Raw genomic sequence first — 16926 nt, 5'->3', positions numbered from 1 at the left:
GCCACAAGCCCTCCAAGGGACAGGCTGTGTCACACCTGCCTTTCTCAAGGACAGCCTGTCTGGGGCTGAAAATACACCTAAGTCCCCACTGCCAAAAATAGGGCCCAGGACACATGCCCAACAACCAACACTGGCCTGTCAAATGTTTTTAAAACCCAGAAAACCGATTTCTACACACTATTCTCAAAAATATATGCATGTTTAAAGGAAAATCACCTTTACAGTGCATGTGAATTCTTTATTCTTTAAACAGAACTCTCTAGGTCCCCCCTAAATATTTTACACAGGTGCTATGGAAACATACTGGTTTTTCACTATACATGAGTAAAAGATATTTTATGTACCAGGAATTAATACATTAAGGCTGCAAGAGGCTTCACACATCCACTAGGTCCAATCCTTTCATCTTTGGGTCTTGAAAAATTACTTGCCCAAAATCATTATAAGCTGGTCAGAGGAAAAATCAAGAGCATTCTTGCTCATACAAGAGGGCTCTACTTCCCAGAGCTGCCTTCTCCACAAGAGTCCAGGAGTTATTTTTATGTTGACATGTTTACCAGCACTCCCAAGCCCTTTCTTAAATGTTGTCCAATACATTTTAAAGTTGACAACCCAACTTTTTCAGAAAAGTAAAATATAACTTGATTGTATCAGGCACTTAAACTACTAATTATACTAAAATATTAAAGTAACTTCATTTTTTCAGCACACTATTAAAAGGAACGGTGATGCTTGATACAAAATACTGAAATTGAGGGTTTTTTTTCCATATGCAGTTTTGTTATATTGAAACCTATTAACACCCTAGTACTGACAAGACAATGAATTAGCAACTAAATGTAAATCTGCCCACCTGCTTCTGCAATATTATTGACTAATAGATAACTAAACGCTAACACATCTCAGTTTTCTCCACAGTTCCCTGAAGCATGCAAAAATATATATATATTACTTACCAAAAACAGAGAACCATATTCAAAAGTCTCATTCATAATCTCTTGTTTCAGCTCTTGTTTTTCCACAGATGTCCCATTTTCTTTTTCACCCTTCTTTTCAGGGCTAATCCTATCAATGTTGGGAACATAGGTCATTTCCAAACATTCTGCACTTTCCATTTTAACAGGGAGTATGCCTTTGATCTTCTGAAACAACGCAGAAACGGACCCGGTCTCGCATGCTGAGTTAGAAGAACTGGCTTTGTCAACATCTTCCTGATTCGATTTCACGGCAGATGTTGTTCTTGGAACCCTGTGCGAAGCATTTTTAGAATGAGTTGTAACATGCACAGCCTGGCTAGTAATGAGTTTATTAAACTGCTGCTTATGCGTCTTGTTAATTAGAATTTCTGCTTTTTTGTCTGCATTCAAGTCAGATCTCGGTGTTCTGCTCAAGACTGTTGGTTGTCTTGAAACCACTGATGAGGGTGATGAGGCACTGGTCAGCTTAGGTCTGGGCGTGACCTTTGATAAAGCAGCATCTTTGGACTGCAACACTGGTCTAGACATAACTTTTGCTTTGACATTCTTGAAGTTTGGTCTTGGGTAACTTATAATTTCAGTTTTTCTAACTTTGCAGCCTATTGGAGTATTCATTTTGGTTGTTGATTTTCCTAAACTAGGTTTACATAGGTTCACAGCAGCCTCCTTCGAGTTTGGTATGTTTTTAAGCCCTCGATTACCCTTCTCCGCTTTCTTACATTTCTCTGTTGCTTCAATTGGTGAAACAGAAAAGGTTACTTCTGTGGGTTCTAGGACTGGTGTTGACACGCACATCATGTTGTCTGTGCTAATGACCGTATCATTTGCATCCCAAGTCAGCCCAAATGACGAGCCCACCTTTTGCCCTGGCGGGCTACTTAGAATCAGTTCTGAGGTACGATTTTGGGTGCCCAAATCCTTTCCTTTGGAGACCATTTGTGTGTCTTCAGTCTCAGTGACTTCATGCTCTGGGTTCAGCACTTGAGCTTCGCTTTTATCAAAAGCTGGCACCATTAAAGGGCATTCATCATCAATAAGACAATAGGACACTGTCTCTCTCAGATTTTGGCCCATTTCCTTGTGCCTGTATGAGCTCTGTGAATGTGGTTCGCTATTGGATTCATCATGGGATAAACAAAAGAACTCTTGTAATGCAGAATCATTGGGGACTTCCATGCCATCAGAAACTGGTGTTAGTGCTTGTGTCTCTTTTTCTCCAACTAGTCTTTGCTGTGATCCATCTGTGTACTCACTGGTGACCTTTCCTGAAGAACATGGACACTGGTTTCCAATATCTGAAACAAAAACCTCACTTTGCATCACCACATCAGAAAATGCTGTGTAAGTCGTGTCTTGGGCTTCTGATGGTGTGACTTGAGGGTTTTCAAAGCTTTCTCTATCATAAGTAGTTTCTCTTGCATGCATCTTATCAGAATGGGAAGATGTCCAAGTGGAATAGGATAAAGAAGATGTATTTCCACTTCTCCTACCAGTTGGTGGCAGGCTTCCAGCAGTATGGAAGGACTGACTCTTTCCGATGGCATGATGGGATATAAAGGTGCAGTTAACTTTATCCACTGTCATGTCAAATGTTTGGTTTAGCTCCAAGGCATCAGAGTAGCCTGCACAGTTCAAATTGTCATTAGGCTTCCACACAAAAGGCAAAGATGGCTCAGCACTCTGGCCCTGAACTGCTTCTAGGGAATGACAACTGTGTTGCAGATATTTGGGCTTCTCGGTACCTACAAGGGCAGGAGACTGACAAATGGAATCTTTATGCATACCTAACACCTGCTTACTAATGAAATCACTAGAAGACTTTTCATGATGAAATACTTCAACACCCTGAAGGCTTAAAGAAATATTTTCACCAGTAACCACAGCAGGGTCAGTTTCATAATCAACCACCATGTCATCTGGGTTGGCAGAATTCCAATTCACACTGCTGGCTGAAGAGTTTTGTGTAGGTGGTGATTTCGGGTTGTATGCATGTGTATTTCCATCTTTATCACTGGTAAAGAAGGTTTGCAATTCATCTTCTATTTTATCATCTGAATTATCATCAGTCATCCTGAATAGTAACCTTAAACCTCTGCCATTTTATTTCTTCTTCAATTCCTTTTAAATGATTGGGTGGGGAAAATGGTCTGTCTTCTAGGTTTTTCAGCACAGTTGAAAGTTTTTCAGTCTAAGATGCTCTGAAGATTAAATGATTTGTTGTTCCCTGGAAGAAATAAAATGTTTAACTCAAGTAACTATTAGAAAAATTAACAGGCCACCCCTTGGTTTTAATCACTAAGTGATTAGTTTCAATCACTTTATGTTCACATTTAGAACCCACAACTATTGATGTGGGTAATTGAGATATAATTAGGTAATCTATCACCGCTTTTCAAGACACTTTTTTAATTTGAGGAAACGGGGCAAAATGGAAGATGGGGTCATTGCTCATTAACCCTGTCCCTGACTTTATAACTGATATGCCTCTTCCCCACTCGCAGGGACTTGTCATAGACAGAAGGAGCTAAATCTGGCAATAGTTTTTCCTTCTTGTTGGCTGACAGAGTGACAATTCACCCAAATTTGCTTATGATAGTCCCAAAGTATGTCTGTTGTCCCAGGACGATTAGTAATCATGTCCCTTTCATTCTCAGAAGGGCCCCCGTATTATTTCCATGAAGAGTGATTATTAGGCCATGAAAGCCCAGCAAATCAGCTGAAGATCAATCAAGAACTCACGTTTCTCCTTTGTTTTTATTTCTATCTTAAACATATGCCATTTCCAGATTGAAGGAAAAAAAAAGTTCTCAATTCTTAAAGGCTAAATTGGTACCCTGTTGGAAGTCCCTCGAAATGTGAGAGTTACCTTATGTTATGGACTAAACTGTTCCCCGCCCCGTCTCCAATTCATACGTCAAGCCCAACTCCCCTTATGTAACTATGCTGGAGACAGAGCCTTTAAGGGGGTGATTAAGGTTAAATGCAGTCATAAGGGTGGAGTGCTGATCCAACAGAGCTGGTGCCCTTAGAAGAAGGGGAAGTGACACCAGAATGCGCTCCCACCCTTGGTTCACCCCCTCTCTCTACCAAATTAGGGTAAACTGAGAAGAGTAGGAGAGCTCTCACCAAAAACCAAACCCTGAAAAGAACCTTAATCTTGAACTTTCCAGCCTCCAAAACTGTGACAAAATAAGTTTTTGTTGTTTAAGCCATCCAGTGTATGATAATTTGTTATAGTGGCCAAAGAAGACTTAAGTACCACATGACCCAGCAATTCCACTCCTAAGAATCTACTGAAGAAAATGAAAACATATGTCAACATGGGAACTTGCACACAGATGTACACGATTCTTAATAGAAGCACTATTCATAATAGTCATAAAGTAGAAACCCACATGTCCATCAACTGAAGAGCAGAAAGCAAAATGTGCTGTTATGCATACGACAAAATATTCTTCAGCAATAGAAAGGAATGTAATACTGACACTTGGTACAACACGGATATCATATTACACTTGAAATATTATATCAAATGAAAGAAGCCAGTCATGAAAGTCTACATACCATATGACACTACTTACGTGAAATGTCCAGAACAAGCAAACCTAAAGTGGCTGCTAATTGGGATGATGTTTCTTTTCCGAGTATGTTCTAAAACTATGCACTGATGGTTGCACAATGTTATATACTGAAAACTACCGAATTGTACACTTAAAAATAAAACCTTTAAAACCTCACCCACGAAAGCATTTAAATCTAAAACCTTTTTGCAAATAAATTATTATTGCTTTTTTGAGATGGAGTCTCGCTCTGCCACCCAGGCTGGAGTGCAGTGATGCAATCTCGGCTCACTGCAACCCCCACCTCCCGGTTTCAGGCAATTCTCCTGCCTCAGCCTCCTGAGTAGCAGGGACTACGGGTGTACACCATCATGCGTGGGTGATTTTTGTATTTTTAGTAGAGACGGGGTTTCACCACACTGGCCAGGCTGGTCTCGAACTCCTGACCTCAGGGAATCTGCCCACCTCGGCCTCCCAAAGCACTGGGATTACAGCCATGAGCCACCATGCCCGGCCACTTTTGGGAAATGACTTAAATTTTATTATGCTTTTGGTCAAACTGCAGTGCCTAAGAAAGGTCCAAATGTTCAAGCTAGGACTGCGAACAGGTCATTGTGAATTCTAAAATGAGGGATGCGTGATTTATATTCTGATGGAAACTGTAAATTTGTTAACTCTTTTTACTACTGCAAACAGATAACACACACACTTGAACTGATTTTCTAATCCTAGTATTCAATGTGAATCCGATGTCACAGTACTGTTGTAAAGAAAAAAATATCCATAAGGGAGGGAAAAAATGCCATTCCGTGTGTTAATTCAAACTGCTGAATGAAGAGTAGCTCTCATTTTTCTATCTTGCAACATTTTCTCTGTATTCAAACTTCAGTGGCCTGAATAAAACCAGAATAGGAACTATGTTAAAACTGAAATGATCAGTTTTCTTCGCTAACAGTGCTCTGTGTGTTTCTGGCCAAGCATCCTGATACCAGCCTTTAATGGAATAAAGAAAGGCTGCAATGTTGATTTCAACAGCATGTGCACACACACACATCCAAAAAGCGATTTTGAATCCAAAAATGAGGCCTGCGTGATTTATATACTGATGGAAAGTATAAATTTGTGAAATCTTTTTACCATATAACTCCTTAGTGAAATCACTGAATAGTTTATTGGCAGGAGCCTTAATAAAAGCTTTTATGAAACAGAAATTAACATTTTTAATCCTCCAGTATAAAATACATCCAAGCTAAATGTTTAAATCAAGAAACATATTTATTCATTTTTAGGCTTACATGCATGGGATATAACCTCCAAAAGCACTAAATATGCTACAGCTTTCTGCTTCCCTAATAGCTAATACTCAGTTAACAGACTGCAGCATAAGCAAATATATGCAAAGTGCACTGCAAACGTGCACTTAGCACAGATCGTGGGAATTGTCTTTGGAAATAATCGTTAGCTTCAATTAATGGAATTTTTATTACCCAAGTTCCCTCTTCTGGAATACATAAAAGATGATTTTTAAACTTCATATAAATTGAATAAAGGGCTCATATGTCAAAGTTATTTTTTATTTATTTGAGACGGAGTCCGGCACTGTCGCCAGGGCTGGAGTGCAGGGGCGCGATCTCGACTCACTGCAACATCCGCCTCCCAGGTTCAAGCGATTCTCCTGCCTCAGCTCCTGAGTAGCTGGCATTACAGGCGCCTGCTATGATGCCCGCTCATTTTTTGTATTTTTAGTAGAGACGGGGTTTCACTGTGTTAGCCAGGATGGTCTCAATCTCCTGACCTCGTGATCAGCCCGCCTTGGCCTCCCAAAGTGCTGGGATTACAGGCATGAGCCAACATGCCTGGCCCCAAAGTTATTTTTTAAGTAAGTATAGAAGAGGATAAATAATTGTATCACTAGTCTTATGTTTGTTTTTACCAGTTGTCTTTTTTTTATTTTTTATTTTTTGGACAAGGTCTCATTTTGTCACCCAAGCTGCAGTGCAGTGATGTGATTACAGCTTACTGCAGCCTCAACCTCCTAGGCTCTAGCGATCTTCCCACCTCAGCCTCCCGAGTAGCTGTGACTACAGGTATGTGCCAGCATGCCCAGCTAATTTTTTTTAAAAACTTTTTGTAGAAAAGGGGTCCAGCTTTTCTCATTCATAAATAATACTGAACTGAAATCTTCACAATCTTTGACATCTGATCATTTGCCAAAATGCTATATTTAAAAAGGGGGCAGGATTCTTTCTAATGTGCATGTTACTATATATGTATATTATATATATATATAAATATATAAAAGTTCTCTTTTATATATTTATATATAAAAATACATAATATAAAATATATATATTATATACTGAGTTTTGCTTTTAAGACTCATATACTGTGGTCAGCATTGTCTCCGAAGCATTTTCCCACGTCATTAGTATAAAAACATTTTTAATGGTTGTGAAACGCCACTAAAGTTAAGGTTAAATGTTTTAGATTTACAAGCTACTGGTTTACAAGAGTAACAGAAAAATAAAAAAGCCATCAACCATTCAACTTTCACATAACTTTTTAGTACACTTGGGTTTATGATTTTTTTTAATTCACAAAAAGAGGTTGGGCTTGGTGGCTCACACCTGTAATTTCAGCACTTTGGGAGGCTGAGGCAGGAGTATCATTGGAGCCCAGGAGTTCAAGACTAGCCTGGGCAACATAGCAGGACCCTACCTCTACAAATTTTTTTTTTTATTATTAGCAGGGTGTGGCGGTGCATGCCTGTAGTCCCAGCTGCTCAGAAGGCTAGGGAGAAAAGGTCACCTGGGCCCAGTAGTTCACAACAGCTGCAGTGAGCTATGATAGTACCACCACATTTCAGTCCGGGTGACAGAGACCCTACCACTATTAAAAGAAAACAAAACAAAATAAAACAAATTTTAAACTGGTGAGCAGAGACTAAAAAACCCACAAACATGTTCATAAATACTTAAGGAGTGTTTTGATATAAAATTAATTCACTGACATCTCTTCTACTTTGTAGACAAGAGTAGAAAATTAGTGGTACAGAGATTTGGATATCAAAAAGGTTCTGCAGTTAAGCTGATCAGTTCCAGCAAGGTGGAAGATCAACCTCACCATTCATAAAAGAAAACAATGGCTTTAAGTCACCACCACCACCACCGTGAAGACAAAGTCAAGGACACAAAAGGGGTGACCAGCCTTCACTCAGGAGTTTGTCAAAAGAGTTAAAAGTTGGCCATTTTGTTTTACTGCCTATTTTATTTCTCCCCGACTTTAAGAATGGCTCCTAAGCTTTCACCACTTGCTAGACACATATATTCTTTGCCTGAATCTCACCTGACTCATAAGTAAAGTCTTCATATTTCTGTAGTTGCTATTTGTAAAGCCTTCAAAGTTGCCATCTTGGAAATATTTTGATTAAACAAGATGCAGAAAGTTAAAAAATAAAAAGAGAGAGAGTGTGCTGGAGGAGAAAAAAAAAAAAAACTTGAAACAAACCATCCTCACCGAAAGGGATAATTTCTCAAGTTCTCTTTTGGTAGCACTACCTACCAAAACAAAGGTATAACACCAGAACAAAGGTATAACACCAGAACAAAGTTATAACACTTGTATAATACTCCAGAACAAAGCAGAATGATCAAGTTTCCTGTCTAAGAGAATCATTTGGGAAAACAAGGACATCTTTTTCAGAGAACATTTTGAACCAGAGAGAACAAATTCCCCACTTATTAAGATCTGGGAATGTAACAGAGCACCTCCTCTTAAACGGCTACCAAAATATGTATTTCCCTAAGGATTCATAAGTTTAAAAATTGGTAATATGTGCTGAAAGAAATGGTCAAAGAACTACTAGTACAAGCTTTGAGGTATAATTCCAATGCCTTTGGAAAAAAAACTTTCTAAATCTTAGCTTAAGAAAAGTGAACGTTTATTCCCCAAAGATAAAAAATTCCATTATTTCTTCATGTGAAGAGACACACCTAAAGAAGTGAATCATTATATTAATTACAATTATTATCATATAATAGAATTCATTATCATTACCATATTAATGCCAGAAGAAATTTTAGAGATCCCATTCAAACTTCATTTTACAAATGAGGAAACCTCTGAGAAATAAACTGCATGACGTGGCCAAATCAGTTGTCAATAGTAGATTATATAATAGCTGTATGCCTTATTTCACCAACTAAACAAGAAACTCACTAGAGGCTTATATAAGAGTCGATGTCTTCTACATCTTCCTATTACCCACAGTGTCTAGCTTAAGAATTTGGACTTAATATAGTTAACCTTGTAATACTATATTATAATTATAAAATCAAGAATGTTTCCACAAGTAAAACATAAAAACTGGCTTCCTTACTTTATAGCCACACAGAACATAATTTGACTCCTTATTTATGTCAATACATGGCATGTCAGTCCTTTAAGATGTGAATACAAATACAGTTATAATTTATAGCTTCCAAATCATAAAGTCATTATCAGTCTTCTTAAAAGTTTTTAAGAACTCACAAATCACAACAGTAGTTTAGCTCTGTAAGCTTTAAAACCCAAAATATTACCTGATCTTCACCCTCCCTTGAATCAAAAAAGATGATATTGGCACAACATCTAAGCTATCATTTTATCTTATTAAAAACGAAGCAGTTGAGGCCGGGTGCAGCGACTAAGGCCTATAATACCAACACTTTGGGAGGCCTAGGTGGGCGGATCACCTGAGGCCAGGAGTTTGAGACCAGCCTGGCCAACATGGTGAAACCCCATCTCTACTAAAAACACAAAAATTAGCCAGGTGTGGTTGCAGGTGCCTGTAATCCCAGCTACTCAGGAGGCTGAGGCAGGAGAATCGCTGGAACCCAGGAGGCGGAGGTTGCAGTGAGCCGAGATCACGCCACCGCACTCCAGCCCGGGTGACAGAGCAAGACTTTGTCTCAAAAACAAAACAAAATAAAAACAAAAATTAAGCAGCTGAACAAAATGTCATCAGCAGCATGTATTATAAAAAATATATTCATTGTAATCCCAGCACTTTGGGAGCCCAAGGCAGGTGGATAATGAGGTCAGGAGATCGAGACCACGGTGAAACCCCGTCTCTACTAAAAATACAAAAAATTAGCCGGGCGCGGTGGCGGGCGCCTGTAGTCCCAGCTACTCCGGAGGCTGAGGCAGGAGAATGGCATGAACCCGGGAGGCGGAGCTTGCAGTGAGCCAAGATCGCGCCACTGCACTCCAGCCTGGGTGACAGAGCAAGACTCCATCTCAAAAAAAAAAAAAAAAAAAAAAAAAAAATATATATATATATATACATACATGTATATTCATAAGTCTCTACCTCCTGTTAAAACCATTCGAGATAGCTAACAGTTCTACTCTAAGCCTCAACTTACTACTATTTTTCATAATTCAAGCTTACCTTCTTAAATTTGCTCTTGCAGCCTACCTTTCATCAAACTTAATAACCACCTCAAGCACTAGGTTTAACGGAGCATGTCTACCATCTAGGAACCAAGTAGAGGAGTACCTGGTGGTCAATTTTCTAAAAGCATAATGATTTCTCATGAAGCTGCTTAAATAAACAGCAGGAAACTAGAGTTGATTTACTGCATTTCAAAATGGAAGGCTATGATGTAACACCAGTTATACCTTAAATAATTTAGAAAACAAGTATAAATTTGAAATTACATCCTTTTATTCTGAAACAGTATTTCTCTGACTTTAATGTGCCCACAAATCAACTGGGCCTTTGGTCAATTGACTGATTGAGAAGGCAAGGATGGGGCCCGAAATTCTGCATTTCTATCCTTCTCCCTGGTGATACCGATGCTTTTGGCCCATGGGCCACCTTGGATTAGCAAAATGAGGCAAAGAGCTTTGAGAAACACCTGTCCAGTTGACCAGATCAATAACAACAGTGGCTTTCAGGGCTGGCTGCTTTCACATCCAATGGTACGTTTTTTTTGTTTGTTTTTGTTTTTTTTTTTCAGACGATGTCTTGCTCTGTTGCCCAGGCTGGGAGCGCAATGGCGCAATCTCGGCTCACTGCAACCTCCGTCTCCCCGGTTCAAGCAATTCTCTGCCTCAGCCTCCTGAGTAGCTGGGATTACAGGTGCCCACCACCACGCCTAGCTGATTTTTTGCGTTTTTAGTAGAGGCAAGGTTTCACCATCTTGGCCAGGCTGGTCTTGAACTCCTGACCTTGTGATCCACACACCTCGGCCTTGCAAAGTGCTGGGATTACAGGCGTGAGCCACCACGCCCAGCCGGTACCATTTCTTAAAGTAGATACAGACTTTCCCTACATTTGAACTCTTAATTTATGCTTTTGAATGCTCCTCTCAAGACAGCTCATATTTTGCATCTAGAAAATAACCGAAATGCAGAGAATGTTGCTTTCATACCACTTCAGCTTATTCCTTCCACGTGGAGGGAGCTTAATTTGTGTAACACTGCTGGCTTTTGACTCACTCCTAGGAGAAGTGAAGCGACTTAGTGGATTTTTGTAAATTTAGTGAGAATTAGCTGCACAAACTCAGAATGGCCCAATCTCTTTTTTTCTCTTGGGAATGAGCTGCCCACCAGAGCCAGGACGAGGGTGCAGTGAGGGAGATACTCACTGGAGGCATAAGACAACAGGATTGACAGTGCCCTACCCAGCCATCCTGAAGCCCGAGGCAAAGGCAAAGACTAGTAACTGCGGCTGGGTGGTTATCTAACTCATCTCCTCTCCTTTCTAGCACATAGATAATATGTTTCTATGTGTTTTGCAGGTAATGCTGAGTGTTCCAGCCAGCAGAATGTGAGTGGACATCATATGTACCACCTCTGGGCCTGGACCATAGAACTGCCACATAATCCTTCACATTCTTATTTGACCACACAGATGAACAAAGCAAGCCAAGTGTGGAAGCGTGTTAAAGATGATGGAACCACAAGATGGAACAAGCTTGGATCCCTGAATCCCTCCTCGGAGGATTAGTGCCCACAAATCGTAAATAGCCACCCAGATCTCAGCGAGCAAGAAATAAATTACTGTATTTGAACCTGAATGTTTTAAAGGGTTTTTTTGGGGGGGGAAAGAAGAGTGATGATAGATACATTCTTAAATACTATAACTACTTTGAAAGAAGAAAACAATAGTTACGAACTATGTCATTTTAGTCAGCTTTTGTTTTGTCAAAACAAAGATGTTACAGTCCTGAGCTTGCTTAATATGAAAAAACCATATGACCTACAAACCCTTGGAGATACAGACAATCAGGATAGCTGGTGACATCTGACCTATCCTTTTACTCACTGATATTGTTCAGAAATCCAAGCTAATAGGTTCTAAAACAGCCGGGAAAAGTGGTAATTTCTATGCACTTGCTTTTTTATGAAAGAAAAGTGCAAAAAAAAACCAACAACAGTAATTTCTATGTACCTGCAGTTTTATGAAAGAAAACCCATTAAACAATAGTTTATAATAATGCATCCCCTACACACTGAACAATTTCCCTGTTCCTGTTTCATCTTTAAATCTTCCCCAGGTCTGCTTCTTTTAAGACGTCTGCACACGTTAATCTAGTCCAAGGGCTGGCAACCCATTTCTGAAAAAGGCCAATATACAATATCTTAGGCTTTACGGGACGTGCGGTCTGCGCTGCATTTATTCAAGTCTTCTGTTGTAGAATCAAAGACGCCACAGATGACATGGAAATGAACAAGCGCAAATGCATCCCAGTAAAACGATTTACAAAAAACAGGCAGTGGGCCAGATTTGGCCGTAGACTGTAGCTTGCTGACCCCGAACTACTCTATGCCCTAATCCAGTGGTCCCCAACCTTTCTGGCACCAGGGACTGGTTTCATGGGAGACAATTTTTCTGCAGACTGGGAGGAGGGGGAGGATTCAAGCATATTATGTTTACTGTACACTTTATTTCTATTATTATTACATTGTAATATATAATCAAGTAATTATATAACTCATCATAACGTAGAATCAGTGGGAGCCGTCAGTTTGTTTTCCTGTAAGTAGACAGTCCCATCTGGGAGTGATGGGAAACAGTGACAGATCATTACGCATTAGATTCTCATAAGTAGCTCGCAACCTAGATACCTCGCGTGCACAGTTCACAATAGGGTTTGCACTCCCAGGAGAATCTGATGCTGCCGCTAATGTGACAGGAGGTGGAACTCAGGCGGTAATGCAAGCGATGGGGAGTGGCTGTGAACACAGATGAAGCTTTGCCCTCTCGCCTGCAGCCTACCTCCTGCTGTGCGGCCCAGTTCCTAACAGGCCACGGCCCAGGAATTGGGGAACCCTGCCATGATGAATCAAAACTAGCTGTCATTGGTCAGGCATGGTGGCTCACGCCTGTAATCCCTATACTTTGGGAGGCCGAGGCAGGCAGATCATCTGAGGTCATGAGTTCAAGACCAGCCTTGCAAAACCCTGTCTCTACAAAATATACAAAAATTAGCCAGGCGTGGTGGTGTGCACCTGTAATCCCAGCTACTAGGGAGGCTGAGACAGAAGAATCACTTGAACCCAGAGGCACAAGTTGCAGTGAGCTGAGATTATGCCACTGCACTCCAGCCTAGGCAACAGAGCAAGACTCACTCTCCAAAAAAAAAAAAGAAAAAAACAAAGACTAGCTGTCATCTATACTTCACCATCATTAAAATAAAGACACACACACACACACACACACACATACATACACAAATTCTTTTGGTTTTATTTTTATTTCTTGGCTCTTTCAGAGGCAGGTCAACTCAATTCAAGGACAGTATACTCTCAATTTTCTCGTAAAGTCTATTACTACATCTCTTTCATAAAAATACCCACTCACAAAATGAGGTACCCCAGGGCTTCTAAATTACCTAACAACAAACAGAAATAGCACAAAAATTGGTTCTTCTCACAAATCCTCTCCACTAATTATCATTTAAGATATCATTTACTATATGAAATTATATACTTTCTATACTATAAAATTATTATACACTACAAATTAAGATCTTTATGCTAGCATTAGTTTAATTTTTTTTTTTTTTAAAAAGCTTAATTGTGACTTTAGAGGCATTTTAAGACTGGTTGACACTGGGTGCTGATTTGGTGAATTTTTGTCACCAAGTTCAAGTTTGTTACAGCTGTCAAAGATCATAAAACTGAAAGCATATAGCATTTGCAAAAACAAGTCTTATCAGTATCCATGCAATTTTAAAGAGAAGAACAGAAACTTGGCAACTAATGGGTAATTAAATGTCTGCAGAGCATCACATATGAGTACATCCAGTACACAAGTAATCATCATCCTTGATGAGAATGAGAAAATGTTTAATTCCCACTCATCCTAAAAGCCACATACAAGTCTCCTTCCTCCATGAGATCTCCTCCTACTACTCAGCATGGCTATCTTTTTTCAAGTTTAATATGCATACCTCTCTCAGCACTTGACTGGAATAACTGTTGCACCATTTGGGAGTTATTTTTCTTTTAGACATTTGCAGATCTTATCTGAAGGTGACTAAGAGCCCAGAGTTAAGTATTTGTGAGGCAATCTACACGAACTCTGAACTTACCTAGTTGGCTTATGTGAAATTTGTAGAATGCACGGCAGGAAGCTTTGTAAGAAAGTACTGTCCTGGTTTTCTGGGGGTTTGTTGTTGTTGTGGGTCTGAGAATGTACAGCCAACCCCTCTTTTATAACAGAGAACTGATTTTGATACATATTTTAAAATATGATAGTGCACAGTTAATGGATGTTAAAATTTTATTTTCTTGTTTTGGGAGGTAGATTGAATTGAGAATCATATAATCAGTATATCTGAGAATTGTATGACCACCATATTTTAAAATATGATCTTTATTTTAATCATATTTTAAAGTATGATAGTGTAGAGTTAATGATGTTAAAATTTTATTTTCTTCTTTTGGTAGGTAGACTGAAGTGAGAATCATATAATCAGTATATTTGAGAATTATATGACCGGTATATAACAAGACTGGCACAACCATTTGCCATCCTTTCCTGTTGTCATCATATAGTGTGGGTGGGGAGAATGAATGGAAATCACTCCAGAATAATGATAAATGGTTTTTAAAACTCTATGCTGAATACATTCCAGCTGATAATGACTTTTCTTTTTTCACTTTGGTGATACCAGCCTCAGGGTAAAAAAAAAAAAAAAGGCATTTATAAAAAACAGTTTCATAAATCTTTTAGTTATAAACAGGAAATTTTTACATTAGTGTGTCACTTCATTTCTAGACTGTTGATGATGATGATAAGGAATTTGGGGCCAATTTTAATATATGAATGTATTGTTTTTACATGTGGTGATTAAAGCTTCCATTAGCAGTTTAAAAAAATAAAAGAGTGAAAGGAGGTAAAAGGGGCTGGGTACAGTGGCTCATAGCTGTAATCCCAAAACATTAGGAGTCCAAGGCAGGAGGATTGCTTGAGGCCTGGAGTTCAAGACTAGCCTGGACAACACAGCAAGACCCCATCTCTTAAAAAAAAAAAAATCAGCCAGACATCGTGGTGCACACCTATGGTCCCAGCTACTCTGAAGGCTGAGGGCAGGAGGACTGCCTGAGCCCAGGAGTTCGAGGTTACAGTGAGCCATGATCACGCTACTGCACTCCAGCCTGGATGACACAGCAATACCCTGTCTCTTTAAAAAAAAAAAAGAAAAAAAAAAAAAGATGTGAAAGAGACTGAAGTGCAGTAAGATGCTCCAAGTTTGGGGGTTGGGGAACATGAAGATAAAGAGCCAATGGTTCGGTCAGCTCAAGAGTTTGGCTTCTACTCTGAGAGCAATGTGAGTCTACCAAAGGAGTTATGATGGAGACTGATGCTTCGAATTGGCTAAAGGTAGAAGATGTCCTACTGAGGAGAGACTGGACGCAGGAAACTGCTAGGGCAGATGTGAACTCCTGGCAGTGGCAGCACGAGGCAAAGGAGAGGACAAGCCAGACACGCTTAAAAGGCCACTGCTGTGTCCTCTGCCCAGCGCAGCAGAGAGGCTGGCACACAATATGTGCCCAATACAGGTCTGTTGAATTAAACATTATTTTAAAAGACTACTTCACTTACATTAATATTTAAAGAAGGAAGCCACAGCAGATAGTATCAGAGAGCTGTATAAATAATCTATCACATTCTAGAGAGATACACAAAGGATTTACGCTTTGGGTATAAACTGGGAGAGTTTTATAATGTTCTCTCTTCTCTTTCTTCAAATAAACTAATATGTGAGCTTAGGATATTAATTCTGGATGTTCCAGGGTCTCAAAGGTCTTTTACTCAATCCAAAACAAATAAAAGAGAGGTTCAAAGCATGAATAAGAGATCTGGGTTAAAATGAATAATTTATTAAGCATAGAGACAGATACTAGCTTAATTATCCAAGGAAAAGTAATTTGCCTCTTGCTAAAACACACACATTTAAGACTTTTTAAAAGAAAATCATATACAACAAAGAAAGCCATGAGAGAAACTCTGTTTATACCATGGTAAAAAAAAATTAAAATGACCTGAACAAAAATATATCACCCCCTTTCCCTACCCACCCTCAAAGCCACATGAGGTTTGTATTTAAAATATCTTTAAGAGCCTTTTTGCAGCAATTAAAATATTTTTATACAAATAGCCAAAAATTACCAAGTGTCTTATAAGAAGACAGAAGTCCCCTATCTCCAAAATAAAAAACAAAAACAAAAAACCATTACCAGACCACCAGCAGAGAAGAGAGAGTCCTGGTGGGCAGATGGCATTCCAAAGTCCTCTAAAACTGATATCAACACACCATAAAAGTCAAAGGATCATCCAAAAAATCATGTTTACGCCAATAAAGAAAGATTAAACATTTTGTTTACACTTCTGGAGTAGAGTTTTCGGGGGATTTTTGTTTTTGTTTTTTTAATATGGTTACAATTTAAATGGGCATTGGAGTGGAAAACTGACTTATTGTGTCAATAGCACAGTAGAGTCAGTTTGTCTTAGATAATTCACACTATGCAATTAAAAAGCCTTTGCATGGGGGTGGAGGAGCAATGCCCTTGCTGGTGATGGCAAGGACAGCACCTGGAAGGAGAAGCTCCCAGGAAAGCCTGCGGGAAGTATAAAGATTCAAGACAAAATCAATTCACTGACCTGCTGAGGTTCAAGAATTCTGATTTCTCGAGTTCATTCCAAAAAATGCTTTTATTCCAATTTTTTTTTTTTTTTTGGCTCAACAACTTCCTAAAACCTCCAAACCAGCATGTGAAAGACCCCACACATTCATAAACTCTTACAACTGCATTTCTGAAGGCTTAGTCAGTAATCTTTTTTTTTTTTTTTTTGAGATGGAGTCTCTCTGTCACCCAGGCTGGAGTGCAGT

General features: G+C 39.3%; 1 protein-coding gene across 4 annotated transcripts in view; it reads right to left on the bottom strand.

Annotated features, from left to right (window-relative positions):
* MTUS1 (microtubule associated scaffold protein 1) overlaps nucleotides 1-16926 on the bottom strand; it is a 158043-nt gene that overhangs the window by 107995 nt on the left and 33122 nt on the right. For 3 of the 4 annotated variants that reach the window (XM_030812320.1, XM_030812319.1, XM_030812322.1), the window contains exon 2: nucleotides 957-3201. In XM_030812320.1, coding sequence (XP_030668180.1) covers nucleotides 957-3047 — 2091 coding nt within the window. In that variant the 5' untranslated portion in view covers nucleotides 3048-3201. Of the gene's footprint in view, nucleotides 1-956; nucleotides 3202-16697; nucleotides 16857-16926 lie in introns of those variants that run through there. The other variant, XM_030812321.1, reaches the window with a different exon arrangement.

The sequence above is a fragment of the Nomascus leucogenys genome, chromosome 4, assembly GCF_006542625.1.
Source record: "Nomascus leucogenys isolate Asia chromosome 4, Asia_NLE_v1, whole genome shotgun sequence".
NCBI classification, from domain to species: Eukaryota; Metazoa; Chordata; class Mammalia; order Primates; family Hylobatidae; genus Nomascus; species Nomascus leucogenys.
The sequence above is the reverse complement of the archived record's forward strand: the minus strand, read 5'-3'. Positions and strand labels throughout refer to the sequence as shown.